This window comes from Siphateles boraxobius, unplaced genomic scaffold, assembly GCF_051911475.1.
Source record: "Siphateles boraxobius isolate OS27281-9 unplaced genomic scaffold, OSU_SipBor_1 66, whole genome shotgun sequence".
Taxonomy (NCBI): domain Eukaryota; kingdom Metazoa; phylum Chordata; class Actinopteri; order Cypriniformes; family Leuciscidae; genus Siphateles; species Siphateles boraxobius.
Window position 1 is genome coordinate 19,050,537 of NW_027509193.1, and position 14,791 is coordinate 19,065,327.

At 38.1% G+C, this 14,791-nt stretch overlaps 1 protein-coding gene across 1 annotated transcript; it reads right to left on the reverse strand.

Moving 5' to 3' along the window:
• Window positions 1–118: 118 nt before the first annotated feature.
• On the reverse strand, window positions 119–11,859 carry limd2 (LIM domain containing 2). Its single transcript, XM_077212733.1, has 4 exons — window positions 11,545–11,859; window positions 3,885–3,929; window positions 3,550–3,686; window positions 119–3,224 (listed from the first exon to the last, which is right to left on the reverse strand). The coding sequence occupies exons 1-4, from the start codon at window positions 11,545–11,547 to the stop codon at window positions 3,065–3,067; spliced, it is 345 nt and encodes a 114-aa protein (XP_077068848.1). The 5' UTR covers window positions 11,548–11,859; the 3' UTR covers window positions 119–3,064.
• Window positions 11,860–14,791: the final 2,932 nt, after the last annotated feature.

A 14,791-nucleotide genomic window follows, 5' to 3' on the forward strand; every position in this document is an offset into this window, starting at 1 on the left:
TTTATTTATAAAGATGGCAAAAATCATTTTATAAATAAATTTAAAAAAAACTTGAAAATAAGCCTCAGGTCACACACTTTAATGTGAGCTTTACTGTAATAAAACATCCAACTAAGGGTTGATCAACACCGGCATATATTTTATTTATCTATTTGTACAAAAGAGTGTACAAAATGACAAATAAAGAGGAGGAAGAAAGGACAAGACAAGTCTGTGGGAAAAGAGAGAAAGAAGAATAACATTTTATTAAAAATTGTAGTAGCAGTTGAACTGCAGGGCTGATAAAAGTACCAAACTGAAAATAAACCTGATGGGGACAAAAGAAACAAATAAAGAGCCAAGACCTCCTTCTGCTTTAAGGCCACCTTGTACCACTGATCAAGTTTTAAATATAGAGTAATACACTTTGCGTACATTTATCTCCTCTCACTCAATGCATGCATTTAAAAATAATCTTCTACAACCTTAACTATCAATACACTTACAAAGACACACTCACACATTTCAATAACTACAAATCCATCAGAAAAGAGCAAAGAAGAGTGTACCTTTTCCTGTTTTTTCTGTAGTTTATAAAAGACAGTGAGTGTTTGCAGGATATTGTGTCATTTGTACCATGGCGCACTGTGTGCAATCATAACTAGTAATTGGGGTAAACAGTGATTCGTGCCTGTGGAAAGTTTGTTTCTAAAAATAAAATCACATTTGGACAGAAAAGATTATGACATTACAGAAATCCAAATCATTTACATTTGGTGTAACATTTAGTTAAGAGTGAGAAAGTTGCTTATGACATTTTTAAAACGCTTAAGATTTTGGGGAAATAAACTCAAAAAGGAAGCTGAAAAGAAAATGTGTTCTTAATATGAAGGATTTGAAACAAACTGATATAAGGCTTAATATGAAAATATTATTTCCGTTCATGCCCAGAGCTTTCAATAATTCCTCTAAACCTCGCAATGCATTTCAATTTCACAGTAACCTTAAATATATAAATACACAGGGTATTTTTGTGGCATTCAAGTTGTTGAAAATATTTGGATGATTTTCAATGGCTTTGCAAGTCTAAACGGAGCATGTCAAACGTACAGACAAAAGGCCATTGCACTGGAAGGCAGACAAGACACTTGCAAACACAACAAGCCACTATCATGGACTAAAACTAAGGGCAAATCTATCTAAAGACCAATGCCTTACGGCATTTAACATATACAGACATCCAAATAGCTTTACTGTTCGTTACACTATAAAACCAAAGGGCAAAAGTATTAAAACACAGAGGCATTTCGTTCATTAAAAGAAACTACATGATGGCATAAATGATATTTGTACACAAATACATGAACCACAGGAGAGGTCACAGCTTATGGCCACAGTGACAATCTACAAGATGCAAAGTTGCAGTTTCACGCTGACATGCGCATACAAAACCTGGGATCATTTAGATCATCTTCATTTAGATGTATATCACTCCCATTCCTGCTCAAACCCCAACTGTGTCAACAATTTCGAGTGTAAAAATTATTTATTTAGTGAACAGCGGTTAATTGAACAACAGCTTTTAACAATGAACACTAGGGGTGACGCTGTTAGATCATTGTGACCCATCTATTTTCCTGAGCAATACTTAGGAGCAACACCTTTACGTATGTACTCAAAGTCCTACCAAACCACGTCACAGAGAAGCCTACAGGAAAAAGCCAACAAATATGTGATGACAGGAAGTGGTGGAAGGCAATGGTGCGAAGCATCATAAATGTCACTTCCTCTCAGACCTAGTTCCCTGTGAATATCTTAATTTGTCAAACAAGCTTGGTCCCATGCAGCAAGGCATAAGTACAGTACAGTACAGTGCATCACAGTACATTCACTCTGCTTAGTGGTGCTCATGTACAAATGCCTCTGCAAGAAATCACTTAGCAACAATAAAAAAAAATGTGCAGTGTGCAGAAAAACACTAAAATGAATCAAATATGATATAAGCGGCTTATCTATTGTTGATATGATGAGCATAGATACCACTAGACAGCATTGAGTTTCTAAAAGAACAACTAACATTCAAGGAAAAGCATCCAAAACACTAGAGGCCGCCAAAAAAGAGAGGCGACATAAGACTGTGCAAAGTCTAGATCTCAATTTATAAAATTAACTGAAAATGCTCAATCTTAAGCAAAGGGAATATAATCTCAAATACTTTTATAAATGTTTATAATTACATTTGATAAGGATATCCATGCTTAATAATAATGATGATGATATTATTTGAGGAGTTCGCAGAGGCCCGTCTTACAGGATCTGTAAAGTTCTACTAATTCTTAATGTCAAAAGAAGATAAGATTTAGAAAAGGTAGGATACAGAAAAGGAATGAGGGGGGGTGTAAACTCAAGTGAGTTCTTTACAGTACAGTGTACCCTGTAGATTCACACATAAAATATCCTGCACCAACAAAGCAAAAAAACAAAGAAAAAAACAAGACAGTTTTCCCATCGTAAGGAACATTGTTAGGCCATATAGTCTGAAATAGTACAGATTGATGTAAATAGAGCGACAAATCTCAATCATAAAAAAAAGAAACGAAAAAAAGCACTTAAGTCGACTATGAACATAAAAGATTGCTGTAAAATTGATGCAACACCCCAGAATCATTACCTGAGTGTATAATCGAAACCATCTTGAAACCAGACAATACTAGCACTGCCATACAGGATTGTAATGATGCTAACAAGTGAATCATCCCACCTATAGGGATACAAACATTTTGGTCACAATCAACTAACTAACTTAACTCCATAACACTAGACAAAAAGAAATGGACACAAAATTACATTTGCTAAAGCTAAAAAATAATTAAAACCAAATTAAAATTGAGCGAGGGGTGGGGGATTTGTGACATGGTGAAAGATCTGTGATTGTGTTGTTACATCATGAAGAGCCTGGATCAAGAGTGTCTAAGTGTGTATGCATGTGTGTATTTATTGTGTGTCAAAGATGTGGGCTGAGTAAATAAAGGGTCATCATCATTGGCCAGTGGAGAGAGAGGTGAGTTTTGGAAATCACTGAGGATTATGCCGACTTGGTGATGCTCTCTGCATCCTTGGAGGCCCAGAGCTCCTTATGCTGCTTGCGTCCGAAGCCCTCGTCGTAGTTCCCTTTACTCTTGAAGAGCTGCTGGTAGTGTGGTTTGCAGTAAAACTCCCCCTGCAGTGCTGCATAGGTTCCCAGACTACAGAGCAGAGAAACCAACAGATTACATGCATATACATGTACGCATACATACAAAACTGGGGTCAGTAAGAATAAGAAATGAACACTTATTTACCGAAGATGTTAGCATTATTACAAAAGATGTCCATTTCAAATAAATGCTGTTCTTTTGAACAGCTATTTCAATTGCAATATTTCACAAAAACACTGTTTTTACTGCATTTTTGATTAAATAAATGCAGCTTTGGTGAGCATAAGATTGAACACTTCTTTCAGTTTACAACATGTTTTACTGCTCCGGTTTGCTGTTTTTCTTAGTATGTGCTGGTGAGGAAGTGTCTAACCTGAGTTTGGTGTTACAGTGCTTGCAGCAGAAGCATGTGGCGTGGAAGATGAGGTTGTTGGCCACCAATCTCTCCATCGGATACACAGTCTTCTCACATGATGCACAGGTCTCCTTCTGTGTCTTGAAACTGAAAGACTATTAGGAAACAAAAGGCACTGCCATTTGTTTACAGTCATTTAAAACAATAGTTCACTCAATGAATTTGCAAGGAACAGATCAAAATTTCATCACACGACTTCAGAATATAGACTTGAGATATAGTGCATGGCTCATAAAAATATAAAATCTAGAAACAAATGGAGAACAAACAAGGATGTGAACAAAGTGTCATACCTTAGAACGCTGAACGGGCTTGTCATCAGACGTGTTCCTGTTGTCCTGGAAAAAAAGAAGAAGAAGAAAGAATGAAAAATAAGCGTTTGTTCCTAAGACAGGTTAGCCATGGCAACCCTTTTTCAGTGTGAATACCACCTGCACATCATCCATCCAGAATCACTGCTGTCCTTCTAACCTGACATTACTCCAAAAATGTCCAGTCCCTCCTATATCCCTCCATCTGGTCGCATGCTTTTACAAGCACCTTTTGTCAATGTACCCACACACACACAAATCCATGAAGAGGGATCAACGAAGACTAAGCCTGGTGAGCATTTCTAACTCAATCGCCCCGTTAAATAAAGACCCGTGAACACACACACGCTTTCAGTTTCAGCCAGTCTAAAGCTAAAATATGACATTGCATAACACAAGCCCATGTCCCACGGTCAACTCTGCACCACATATTCTGTAGTGCTTAAAATCAAAACAGCTGCCAATCTGTACAGGCCACCAAATCACGCACGCACACAGGAGAATGGGAATTAAAGAACCAAGCGTTTATGACAGATTTCAGAAAAAAATGCAAATGATAGGGTCAGGCTTTGTGACACTGGCACGACATTGAACCGGTAACAAAAGACAAACAGAGTCTGTTAAAAGTTAAACCAATGCGGTCTAAGAATCTTCTGCTTGATAAAATGCTGAACTGACAGGTTTTTATGCAACAGCTCAGGTCTGTCAGAAAGCCAAGAGCAGTTCTCCACCTCCACTACGGCATCTATACTTGTCTCTTTCCAATAAACCTACAGCTTGAATCGCACACAAATCTGCTGGTATAGCTCACAGTGAGTTCATTTGCTCAGCTCAGAAAAACAGTGCAAGTATCAGTGATGACCATTATATCAGACATCACATATTCAATAACACCACTTTTCACAAATTATAGCCATTATCGAGAGAGATTTCGCTCACACACAAAGAAATGAGATTTCAACCACTCAGCCTCCTCAACATGATAATATTTCATTAAAAACTGAATCAGACAAGAACACCAACAGTATCACACGCCAACAAATGCGCTTCAATCGTTTCATCTTTTCATTAATCATTTCCTCATTTCCAATCATTATCCACATCAATTTCAAAGCAGAAGTACACAATTTCCTGTGAATGTGTGCGACTTCTGGTACACTGGCTGCTATAGGTAAATAACTAGAAGAATTACAAAGTGCAGTAAATGGTAAAACTATTTTGTGCTATTTTTGTGTTTGCGATTACGAAAATGAATTAAAAGTAAATACAAGTGTGTAACAATAGAGCACAATAAAGGTGTTTTTGAACAGCTAAAACAACTGGATGTGACAAGCTAAAAATGACCATCCATGCCAGCTTTTACTTTAAATATAAGACCGATTTTGTCCCACCCCAGTAAACAATGTCACTTGATATTACATTTACCTCTGAAAAGTCAGGCATTCAGTGACCATAAAGACATTAGTCCGCTAGAAAAATTGAACTCGGAGAGGAACATTTTGCTAAATATGCGCTATATTATACATCTTATGGTTCTTCAATATTTAAATGTCTGAATATATCTGTCAAATTATAACAGCCAACATTTACATTTTTATTTCAAAATCTTCTAGAGTAGAAGCATAATAATGTAATTATAAAGTTATATTATATTGACTTCATTTAGTAATGTGTAGTACCAACTGACTCCCTGTATAGGGTTAAAGCAAAAAAAAATTCTCACTTTGGCATACTGTACCTGATATGCATCCAAATTAATCAATATATAGCCTAATCGAATAGTGAAGTTTGTCAATATAGTTTACTCCCCATTAATCTGCCAAAAGAAGTGCATAGGCCAAATGTTTTATGAGAGATAGCAAATCATTTTTTTTTTTACTTATTTCTTTAAATTTTTACACACACCCACACACACACACCTGCAAATGTAAAACGAGAAGCCAACATGATTGCACTTTATCTGAAAAGTCACAACACACCCGAAGCGCAAGACAACCCTCAACCCACTTCCTGTTTCAGAGTGTTTGTGTAACATGTTTGTTTCGGAGCCATTGCCACAGTATTTTAACTAATCATGCTAAATGCACACAAATATCAAAAACACCATTTACATTTAAAAGAAGTAAAGATGGAAAATAAATAGAGCGTGTGAAGGAGACTAAACAAGTTCACAAAGGGAACCAAAAAAAGTTTTAGGGATTTTCTGTCTTCTGGTCAGCAAAAATGCAAAACAAAATGCCACAAACTATTGAACCAAAAACAAAGATGCTCCAATCAGTCACAGTTTAAATGGTGGCAAAAAACAGGATTAAAGATGTGTGAGTGTGTTAATACTTGCACACAAGAGAAGCACACAAACCAGTGGAGCAGGGCACTATCTCAGCCGGTGCCATCTGTCCCTTTTTGCCTTATTTGTACATAGGATGGAGAAAACACGCTTTCTCACCACACACACACAGTCACACACACACACACACACACACACACGCAGATAGCACTGCTGCCCAACCGTCTGCACTGTGGCAGGAAGGAGTGATAACAAATCTTCTTCCTGTGCTGTGCTCTGCTCAGAAGCACTTTACGATGATGTGGTCCAATCCACCCTCCTTAGAGACCCTCAAATCAGCCATCAGCTGACCTGCACACCAAGTCTAGTCTTAGTGCTGTATATGTATGCCATAAGCAGTCATAAGACCCTGAAGATCACGACAGTTCACATTACCAGCTCCTCTGGGTTTCACAATGACGCAAAAAGAAAAAAAACATAATGTTCTCTCAAGTTCAGCCTTGTTTCAAAAACACTACCTTGTGTAAATGTCATTTACAAGAAAAGTATTGCAATCAGGCCATTATGTATAAAGGGATGATTATAGTGTGAAATCTAACAATGTCAGTGTTCTAAATATTTTTCAGGCCCTGCTCAGACTCCAAAAAACTTTTAAGCACTCCAATTATTTTAAAAATGCATCTAAAAAATAGTGCATAGTACAGTGCATTAGTGGGTTTACCACAAAGTGAAAATGATAAGGATAAGGTGTATATATATATATATTTTAATAAAGCTACTACTACGATAACTGGCCATCATATTTAAATTAATTATTTAATTCTAAAGGATGACATCAAAACTTTTCTGATCAGAGACAATGACAGAAAACCCTTGTTAGTTTCAGATTTTAATGTTCTGAGCAAAACAAAGTGGGGCAGAGAGTGTGCTGTGCACAAGACAGAACAAGCTAAATACCAAACCTAATTTAAAAAAAATACAGCCAGCCAACTAGATGGGCTGCAGGCCATACTATGACCCAGGGACCTATTGCTCCCCTCAAACACTGACACACCAGTATGATTTGTGATGCCCTGCCATTGCCAAAGGTCAGCATTGTACTCTCTCCCACGGCCACACCGTGTACACTCAACATTCACTCTCCATTACTTTTCCTCTCTGATACTAGACTGCAGACACTCTTTTAATCTCATTAGCTGGACAAAATCCCATCAGCTGCTCCCCATGGGTCCAGACAGCCAGGGGAATAAGCAGGAGTTCAGTGGACTGAGGCAGCAACAACCATCTTGTGGTCACCATCATCCAAGCCCTGTTCACCTTTTGTCTAATGCATCATTTGATCATGCAAACTTTCAGATGCAACCTGGAATGCACAGAACACATTACATTTGTAGTGCACCTGCAAATTCCAACAGCATATCTTTGGTATGCCTGATCAACGTGCAGTGACATGCATGTTAGACTACAGTTAATAATAGGTGTAAATGGCAATCTGTTTGGGGTGACCACTTGTGCTCATCTGAGCCAGGTAGTACATAGACAAGGAGTGAATGGTTTGGCTGATGTGACGTCCCATTTGCCACATTCTGCCAAGCTAATAATTCTTAAAGAACAAGAGCAATGAGTCAGATTTCGAAGACAAAACTCTATTGTCAAAATTCCTGGCAACACAGATATGAGTTTCATGCAGCAGCCCTGAGGGAGTTTGGCTGGGCTCCATGAATGAGATTCAATATACTAAAAGATGCTAGAGGGCCCATTTTTGCAAAAGTCAAGTTATGTTTGATATCCATGTAACTAGAAAAACAAAATGAGCCTTTGGACACCAAAACAGATACATTCATTTACCAAATGACACATTAGGGTTAGCCTTTTTCCACTGGTTCCAGTCAGCAAGTCATTTTCTGAAAGTTTCAGTTATTTTGTGCATTTCTCCACTGCAATGCATTGCTAACTTTCAGCCTACAGAGACAACTCAAATGAGATGCAGAACAGAAAGGACATAAATACTTGGTTGCCATTACCTTTGGTTGCCAATTACTCTTGTAGATGCATGACTGTTTTAGGTTTTAAATTAAGCCTAGAGTTTGTCTTATTCAAATTTCTACCACAAGTTTTGCTTCGTACCATCGTTAGAACTATTTCCTGTGTTTTAACTGCTTCTCTAACCATTATAGTGCTCATTTTTATAAGCCAGAGCAGACTGAATTCTTACTGAGAGCAGAAACTCTGGGTCGGAATGGAAGATGGAGAAACATGAAAAAATGCTTTGGCTCAAACACTTCTAAAGAAGAATGTGAAAGTCTTCACCAATGTGTTGACTGTTGAGCCACTGACAGAAGCTGACACTGTGACTGGAGTCTGCACGGATGTGAAACTTTAAATGTGTTGAGGCAGAAAAAAAATGCCTGAACTGAACGTTTTAAAGAGAATGCATGTTGGAAGGGTAGAAGAGGAACAGTCTAAGGTTTCATTTGACTCCAGAGTACACCTTTGACCAAGAGAAAGTGCATGGTGTAAGATTTCACCTGTTCAAGCTGAAGTGGCACCATGAACACAACTGCAAAAATAATTATGCTTTCCAAAGAACCATCCCATTTTCCATAGGCTCAGGTATGTTTGCAACACGCTTTGTGTTTATACATCAAAATGAGAAGAAAACCAGTGGATCTTAAACAGTTCTGCCAAGACACATCCCTTTTTTGAAGCTTTTCAAACATGTTCAGACAGAGTACGAAACTTGATCTAGGCACTTTGTGGTACTTCACAAAACACAGCAGTCAGCATCTACCATACCATGATCTTATCACAAGAAAGGGAGTGCATTTTGCAATTCAGAAATAATAAAACATACCGACAGAATTGCCAAGAGACATTGCTCCTGTCCATGGAATTTGACAAACATGTAGAGATGGCAAACCTATTCTCTTTTGCCCTTACACACTAATTTTCCCACAGGAAAGCAAATCAAATAAAATATGCTTCAAAAAAGCCCCTATATGAAGACTAAAAGTGTCCAATACTAAATGGCTAGGAATGTTTAAATTTGGGTTAATCTCAATGCATGCAAGGGGTCAACAGACCAAACACACACAATGACACTTGATTCTCATAAACACCTGCTTTAATGTGATTTAAAAAAAAAAAGTACTAATTTGAACTTACAAAAATGCTCAAGTCAAAGACATACCCCTGGGACACCACAGACAACAACTACATCAATTGTGGCGCTACAGCTAGTCACTCAGTGGAAAGTTCTATTTAAGCCTATGGAGCAAGCCTAATTTCTTCTTTCTCCATATAAGGACACATTTTTTGCAAAGGAAAAAAGGATTTCCATTATCACTCTGCAGAGGCTGTCCCAGAGTCCTTGTTGGCATAATTTCATTAGTATCAAGCTCTAAGAATAGTCAAGAGACTAAGAGTAGTCCATGGACTAGAACCTCAGTGTGAGACGTTCAGCTCGAGTAGGTACATCGCTGATGCACAGTGTTTTCTGTACAAGAGAAAATCTGCATTTGAGAGTAGACTTGAACAAACTTGAATGAACAAACATGCCTTGATGCTCATGATTCCATTTGTATCTGATATTCCTATGAATGAGAACCTAGAAAGAAATTCATATAATGATGTTTTCTTGGGAAGTCTCACACAAAAACCCTTTTTAACTTCTGTTGAGACACCTGGAATGACATGCCTCCAGCACATTCGTTTCTGACAACTGGACAGTTGATGCCGCAGGCTGTCATCTCATCTCCACATGAATAATCTGTGTGTACACAATCTTCAGGGCTTAGTTTCATCTGAAAACACTGAGTGTTTACGCCATCTGCCATCTCCAGTAACTTCTGCGTACAACAGAGATTGACACCTCTAATGAAAGAAGACATCATTAAAAAGCAACACATGCTTCTGGAATAAATTGAAAGCGGTTACATATGCATGTAGTGGTACCATTTGCTTGAGCATTTGCAATCTCTCAAGCACATCATTACCTAAAACCATTTTCCTTATGTTGCTGAATACCCAATGAAGCCAATTTAACTGAGAATGTACATGTTTGATCAGACAATCCACTGCCAGATGATTCCCAAAGTGCCACTATCACTAATGACCGCACAGAACAGCGCAAAAGAGGAAAGGAAGCTTTAAAAGACTAAAGATACAGACATTTAAGTTTTATTGGATAAGTTTAATCACAAAAATTAAATTATACAACTGTTAGTTAGTTCTGTTCATCAAAATTTATTCAGTACCGATAGAGTATAAAAATGGGGCATTTTGCTCTTTGTATCACTGTTTGTTACTTTGGAGTATGCAGAATTGAAGTGGGCTGTCTTTTGCCAAATGGAAGTTGAAGAATCTACATTTTCTCTCATAAATGAGCATGTTGGCTTTTCTCTCAATAGTTAGAAGTTAAACAAATATGTTGCCATGACAACATTTGGCTGAAATTCACTGGTGTGCATGTCAAAACATTTACATAAATTTCCACATTAAACCTGTGCTTACTGCTTACTCCTAGTTGCTTTTTTCCATGATACAATAATAAAAAGAAAGCTTGTTGGGCTATGAAAGTAGACAAACAGTTTATGGTCAACGTGGGATGAGTATTACATATCAACGTTCAATTTACAGCGTTCAAATGTCACACAATGAGACAAGACAAAATGTGAAGCATGAATGCGTTGCAAACCACTTTGTATAAACGTGTCTGCCAAATTAATAAATATGGACAGACAGGAGAAAGGATCCATTGAACACGGAGAGGCTGGCTGGGCTACGTAATTTTATGTATTCAAGCATCATACAAATGCACAATGACACTTAACGTTACGTTAGATAAGTATAATGAATTTATGGTTACAAAATCAAACAAGTCCGTAAGGTTTTATTTGCTTCAGTACGGAAGAAAAAGTCCACCTTTCCGTGAACTAAAGTGGGTCGACATAAACCAGTTGTCAAAACATGGCTTTGCTAACTTATGCGTTTTCGGTTTTAATTCATACACGCATCTCCAGGAAGACGCATGACAGCTTTGGACCCTCAGTCAGAGGCTCAGACCTAGACCCCCACTACACAACAAGGTCTGATTAGTATTCATCTTCTGTTTCCCGTCTAAACGCTCACATAAATAACGTTAACTTACATCTCTACAATAAGAAAGTTTATCATTAAACGATCTGATTTGATGGATCACTGCACCACCATTATGTTTCAGCCCAGTAACCCACAGTTAGCTCTTGATAGCTCCCTAGCTAGCGTACTGCACCTCATCACAATAGACGACGAGGGGGTCGCTGGGTTCACTTCACTCACTGGCTGCTGTTGCTGAATCAAAGCGGGGAAACTCACCATCTGGGTTTCCTTATCAGCCTGATGAAGAGAATCGAGAGATCTGCTGTCTGGTCCAATCACTGTGCAAGAGTCGGTTGAAATCTCATTCGCTTTTCTCTGCTGGTCTAAAATGATGTTCTTCTTCTCTGGCTGAGCTGAATGAAATGTACCAGCACAAGCTCTGACCGCCCGAGCCGTCTAGCAAGAGAGCAGAGCTTGACGTGCTTTCCCCCCACCTCCCTCTTTTCAACGGACGTTTTTTCTCCTCCTCATCACGCCTTTTTTTATTCAGCAGGATGTCGCACGCCATTGGACGCAGCTCGCGCCGCGTCCTCGCGCTCTCCTCCAACCTCAGAATTTCGGTATTTTGCTACGGGTACTTTTGCAAGAAATAACCATATTAACGTTACCTGGATTCCTAATTTCGCTTCTTTGTTTATTTCCCTTACTGACTAATATAACATGAGGTAAGCAAGAATTTAACAGGGCTAATTCGTTGAACCATCGTAACGTAGACAAAACTGATTTAAGTTAGCTTTGACTGACGGTCTCTAACGTTGACTCTACTACTCTACACCGGTTTAATTCAGCTAAAAATGAAACTTTTTGCCTAGTCATTCCAAACCTACGGTATATGACTTCATTTTTATTTATTTTTTTGTAACAGAATGACTCTCTATCTTTAAATATATCAAGACACCAACAAAGCCTCACAAATGTAGGCCATACAACGTTCCAAGTCGTCTGAAGTCATACAATAATATTGAGAACAGATCCAAATTTAAGTTATTTACTAGGCTAATGTTCTATGTCACGCTATTCTAATGTAAGTGCCTTGTTATGGGTAAAATAGAACAAAAATAATATTAAAGTTAAAATAAAAAGTAAAAAAAAATACAGAAAAATATAATGACTACATTTAATTAAAAATAATTGTATTTATTTTATCAAGTAATTTATTCCTCTATTTTTCCCAGTAGTTACATTATTTTCAATTTCTGCAAGTTTGGGCCTTCATACAGGTCCTTCTCAAAAAATTAGCATATTGTGATAAAGTTAATTATTTTCCATAATGTAATGATAAAAATTAAACTTTCATATATTTTAGATTCATTGCACACCAACTGAAATATTTCAGGTCTTTTATTATTTTAATACTGATGATTTTGGCATACAGCTCATGAAAACCCAAAATTCCTATCTCAAAAAATTAGCATATCATGAAAAGGTTCTCTAAACAAGCTATTAACCTAATCATCTGAATCAACTAATTAATTATAAACACCTGCAAAAGATTCCTGAGGCTTTTAAAAACTCCCAGCCTGTTTCATTACTCAAAACCGCAATCATGGGTAAGACTGCTGACCTGACTGCTGTCCAGAAGGCCATCATTGACACCCTCAAGCAAGAGGGTAAGACAGAAAGAAATTTCTGAACAAATAGGCTGTTCCCAGAGTGCTGTATCAAGGCACCTCAGTGGGAAGTCTGTGGGAAGGAAAAAGTGTGGCAAAAAACACTGCACAACGAGAAGAGGTGACCGGACCCTGAGGAAGATTGTGGAGAAGGACCGATTCCAGACCTTGGGGGACCTGCGGAAGCAGTGGACTGAGTCTGGAGTAGAAACATCCAGAGCCACCGTGCACAGGCGTGTGCAGGAAATGGGCTACAGGTGCCGCATTCCCCAGGTCAAGCCACTTTTGAACCAGAAACAGCGGCAGAAGCGCCTGACCTGGGCTACAGAGAAGCAGCACTGGACTGTTGCTCAGTTTTGAATGTCATTCGGAAATCAAGGTGCCAGAGTCTGGAGGAAGACTGGAGAGAAGGAAATGCCAAAATGCCTGAAGTCCAGTGTCAAGTACCCACAGTCAGTGATGGTCTGGGGTGCCATGTCAGCTGCTGGTGTTGTTCCACTGTGTTTTATCAAGGGCAGGGTCAATGCAGCTAGCTATCAGGAGATTTTGGAGCACTTCATGCTTCCATCTGCTGAAAAGCTTTATGGAGATGCAGATTTCATTTTTCAGCACGACCTGGCACCTGCTCACAGTGCCAAAACCACTGGTAAATGGTTTACTGACCATGGTATTACTGTGCTCAATTGGCCTGCCAACTCTCCTGACCTGAACCCCATAGAGAATCTGTGGGATATTGTGAAGAGAAAGTTGAGAGACGCAAGACCCAACACTCTGGATGAGCTTAAGGCCGCTATCGAAGCATCCTGGGCCTCCATAACACCTCAGCAGTGCCACAGGCTGATTGCCTCCATGCCACTCCGCATTGAAGCAGTCATGTCTGCAAAAGGATTCCCGACCAAGTATTGACTATTGTGTGCATAACTGAACATAATTATTTGAAGGTTGACTTTTTTTTTGTATTAAAAACACTTCTTTTATTGGTCGGATGAAATATGCTAATTTTTTGAGACAGGAATTTTGGGTTTTCATGAGCTGTATGCCAAAATCATCAGTATTAAAACAATAAAAGACCTGAAATATTTCAGTTGGTGTGCAATGAATCTAAAATATATGAAAGTTTAATTTTTATCATTTCATTATGGAAAATAATGAACTTTATCACAATATGCTAATTTTTTGAGAAGGACCTGTATAGGCTAATGAATATACAAGATTACAAATTAGGCAATTAGGCAATAGCCTACAGACACGTCATTGTCCCTCATATTTATATATACAGTATATAAATGTATATATACAGTGGTGGTCAGAATTAATGGCACCCCTGGTAAATATGATCAAAAATGTCTGTAAAAAATAAATCTGCATTGTTTATCCTTTTGATCTTTCGTTCAAATAATTTGCAAAAATCTAACCTTTCATTGAAGTAAAATATTTGAAAGTGTGTGGGGGAGAGGGGGGGGGATCACATTATGAAATAAATGTTTTTCTACAAAACACGTTGGCCACAATTATTGGCACCCCTAGATTTTTTTACGAGTAAAATATCTCTAAAGTATATTCCCATTAATATTTACCTTTTTTTTAGCTCACCATGGTGACTAGGAACATGGAATTGTCTAGCTATGACTTCTTGTTTCACAGGAGTTTAAATATGAGGAAACACAAAGGCCAAATTCCCTTAATCATCCATCACAATGAGTCAAACCAAAGAATATAGTTCTGATGTGCATCAAAAGATTGTTGAGCATTACAAAATAGAAAGTGGCTGTAAGAACAAAGCTAAAGAATTGAAAATCGCCACTTTGACCATCAGGGCAATAATTAAGAATTTCCAATCAACTAAAGATGTT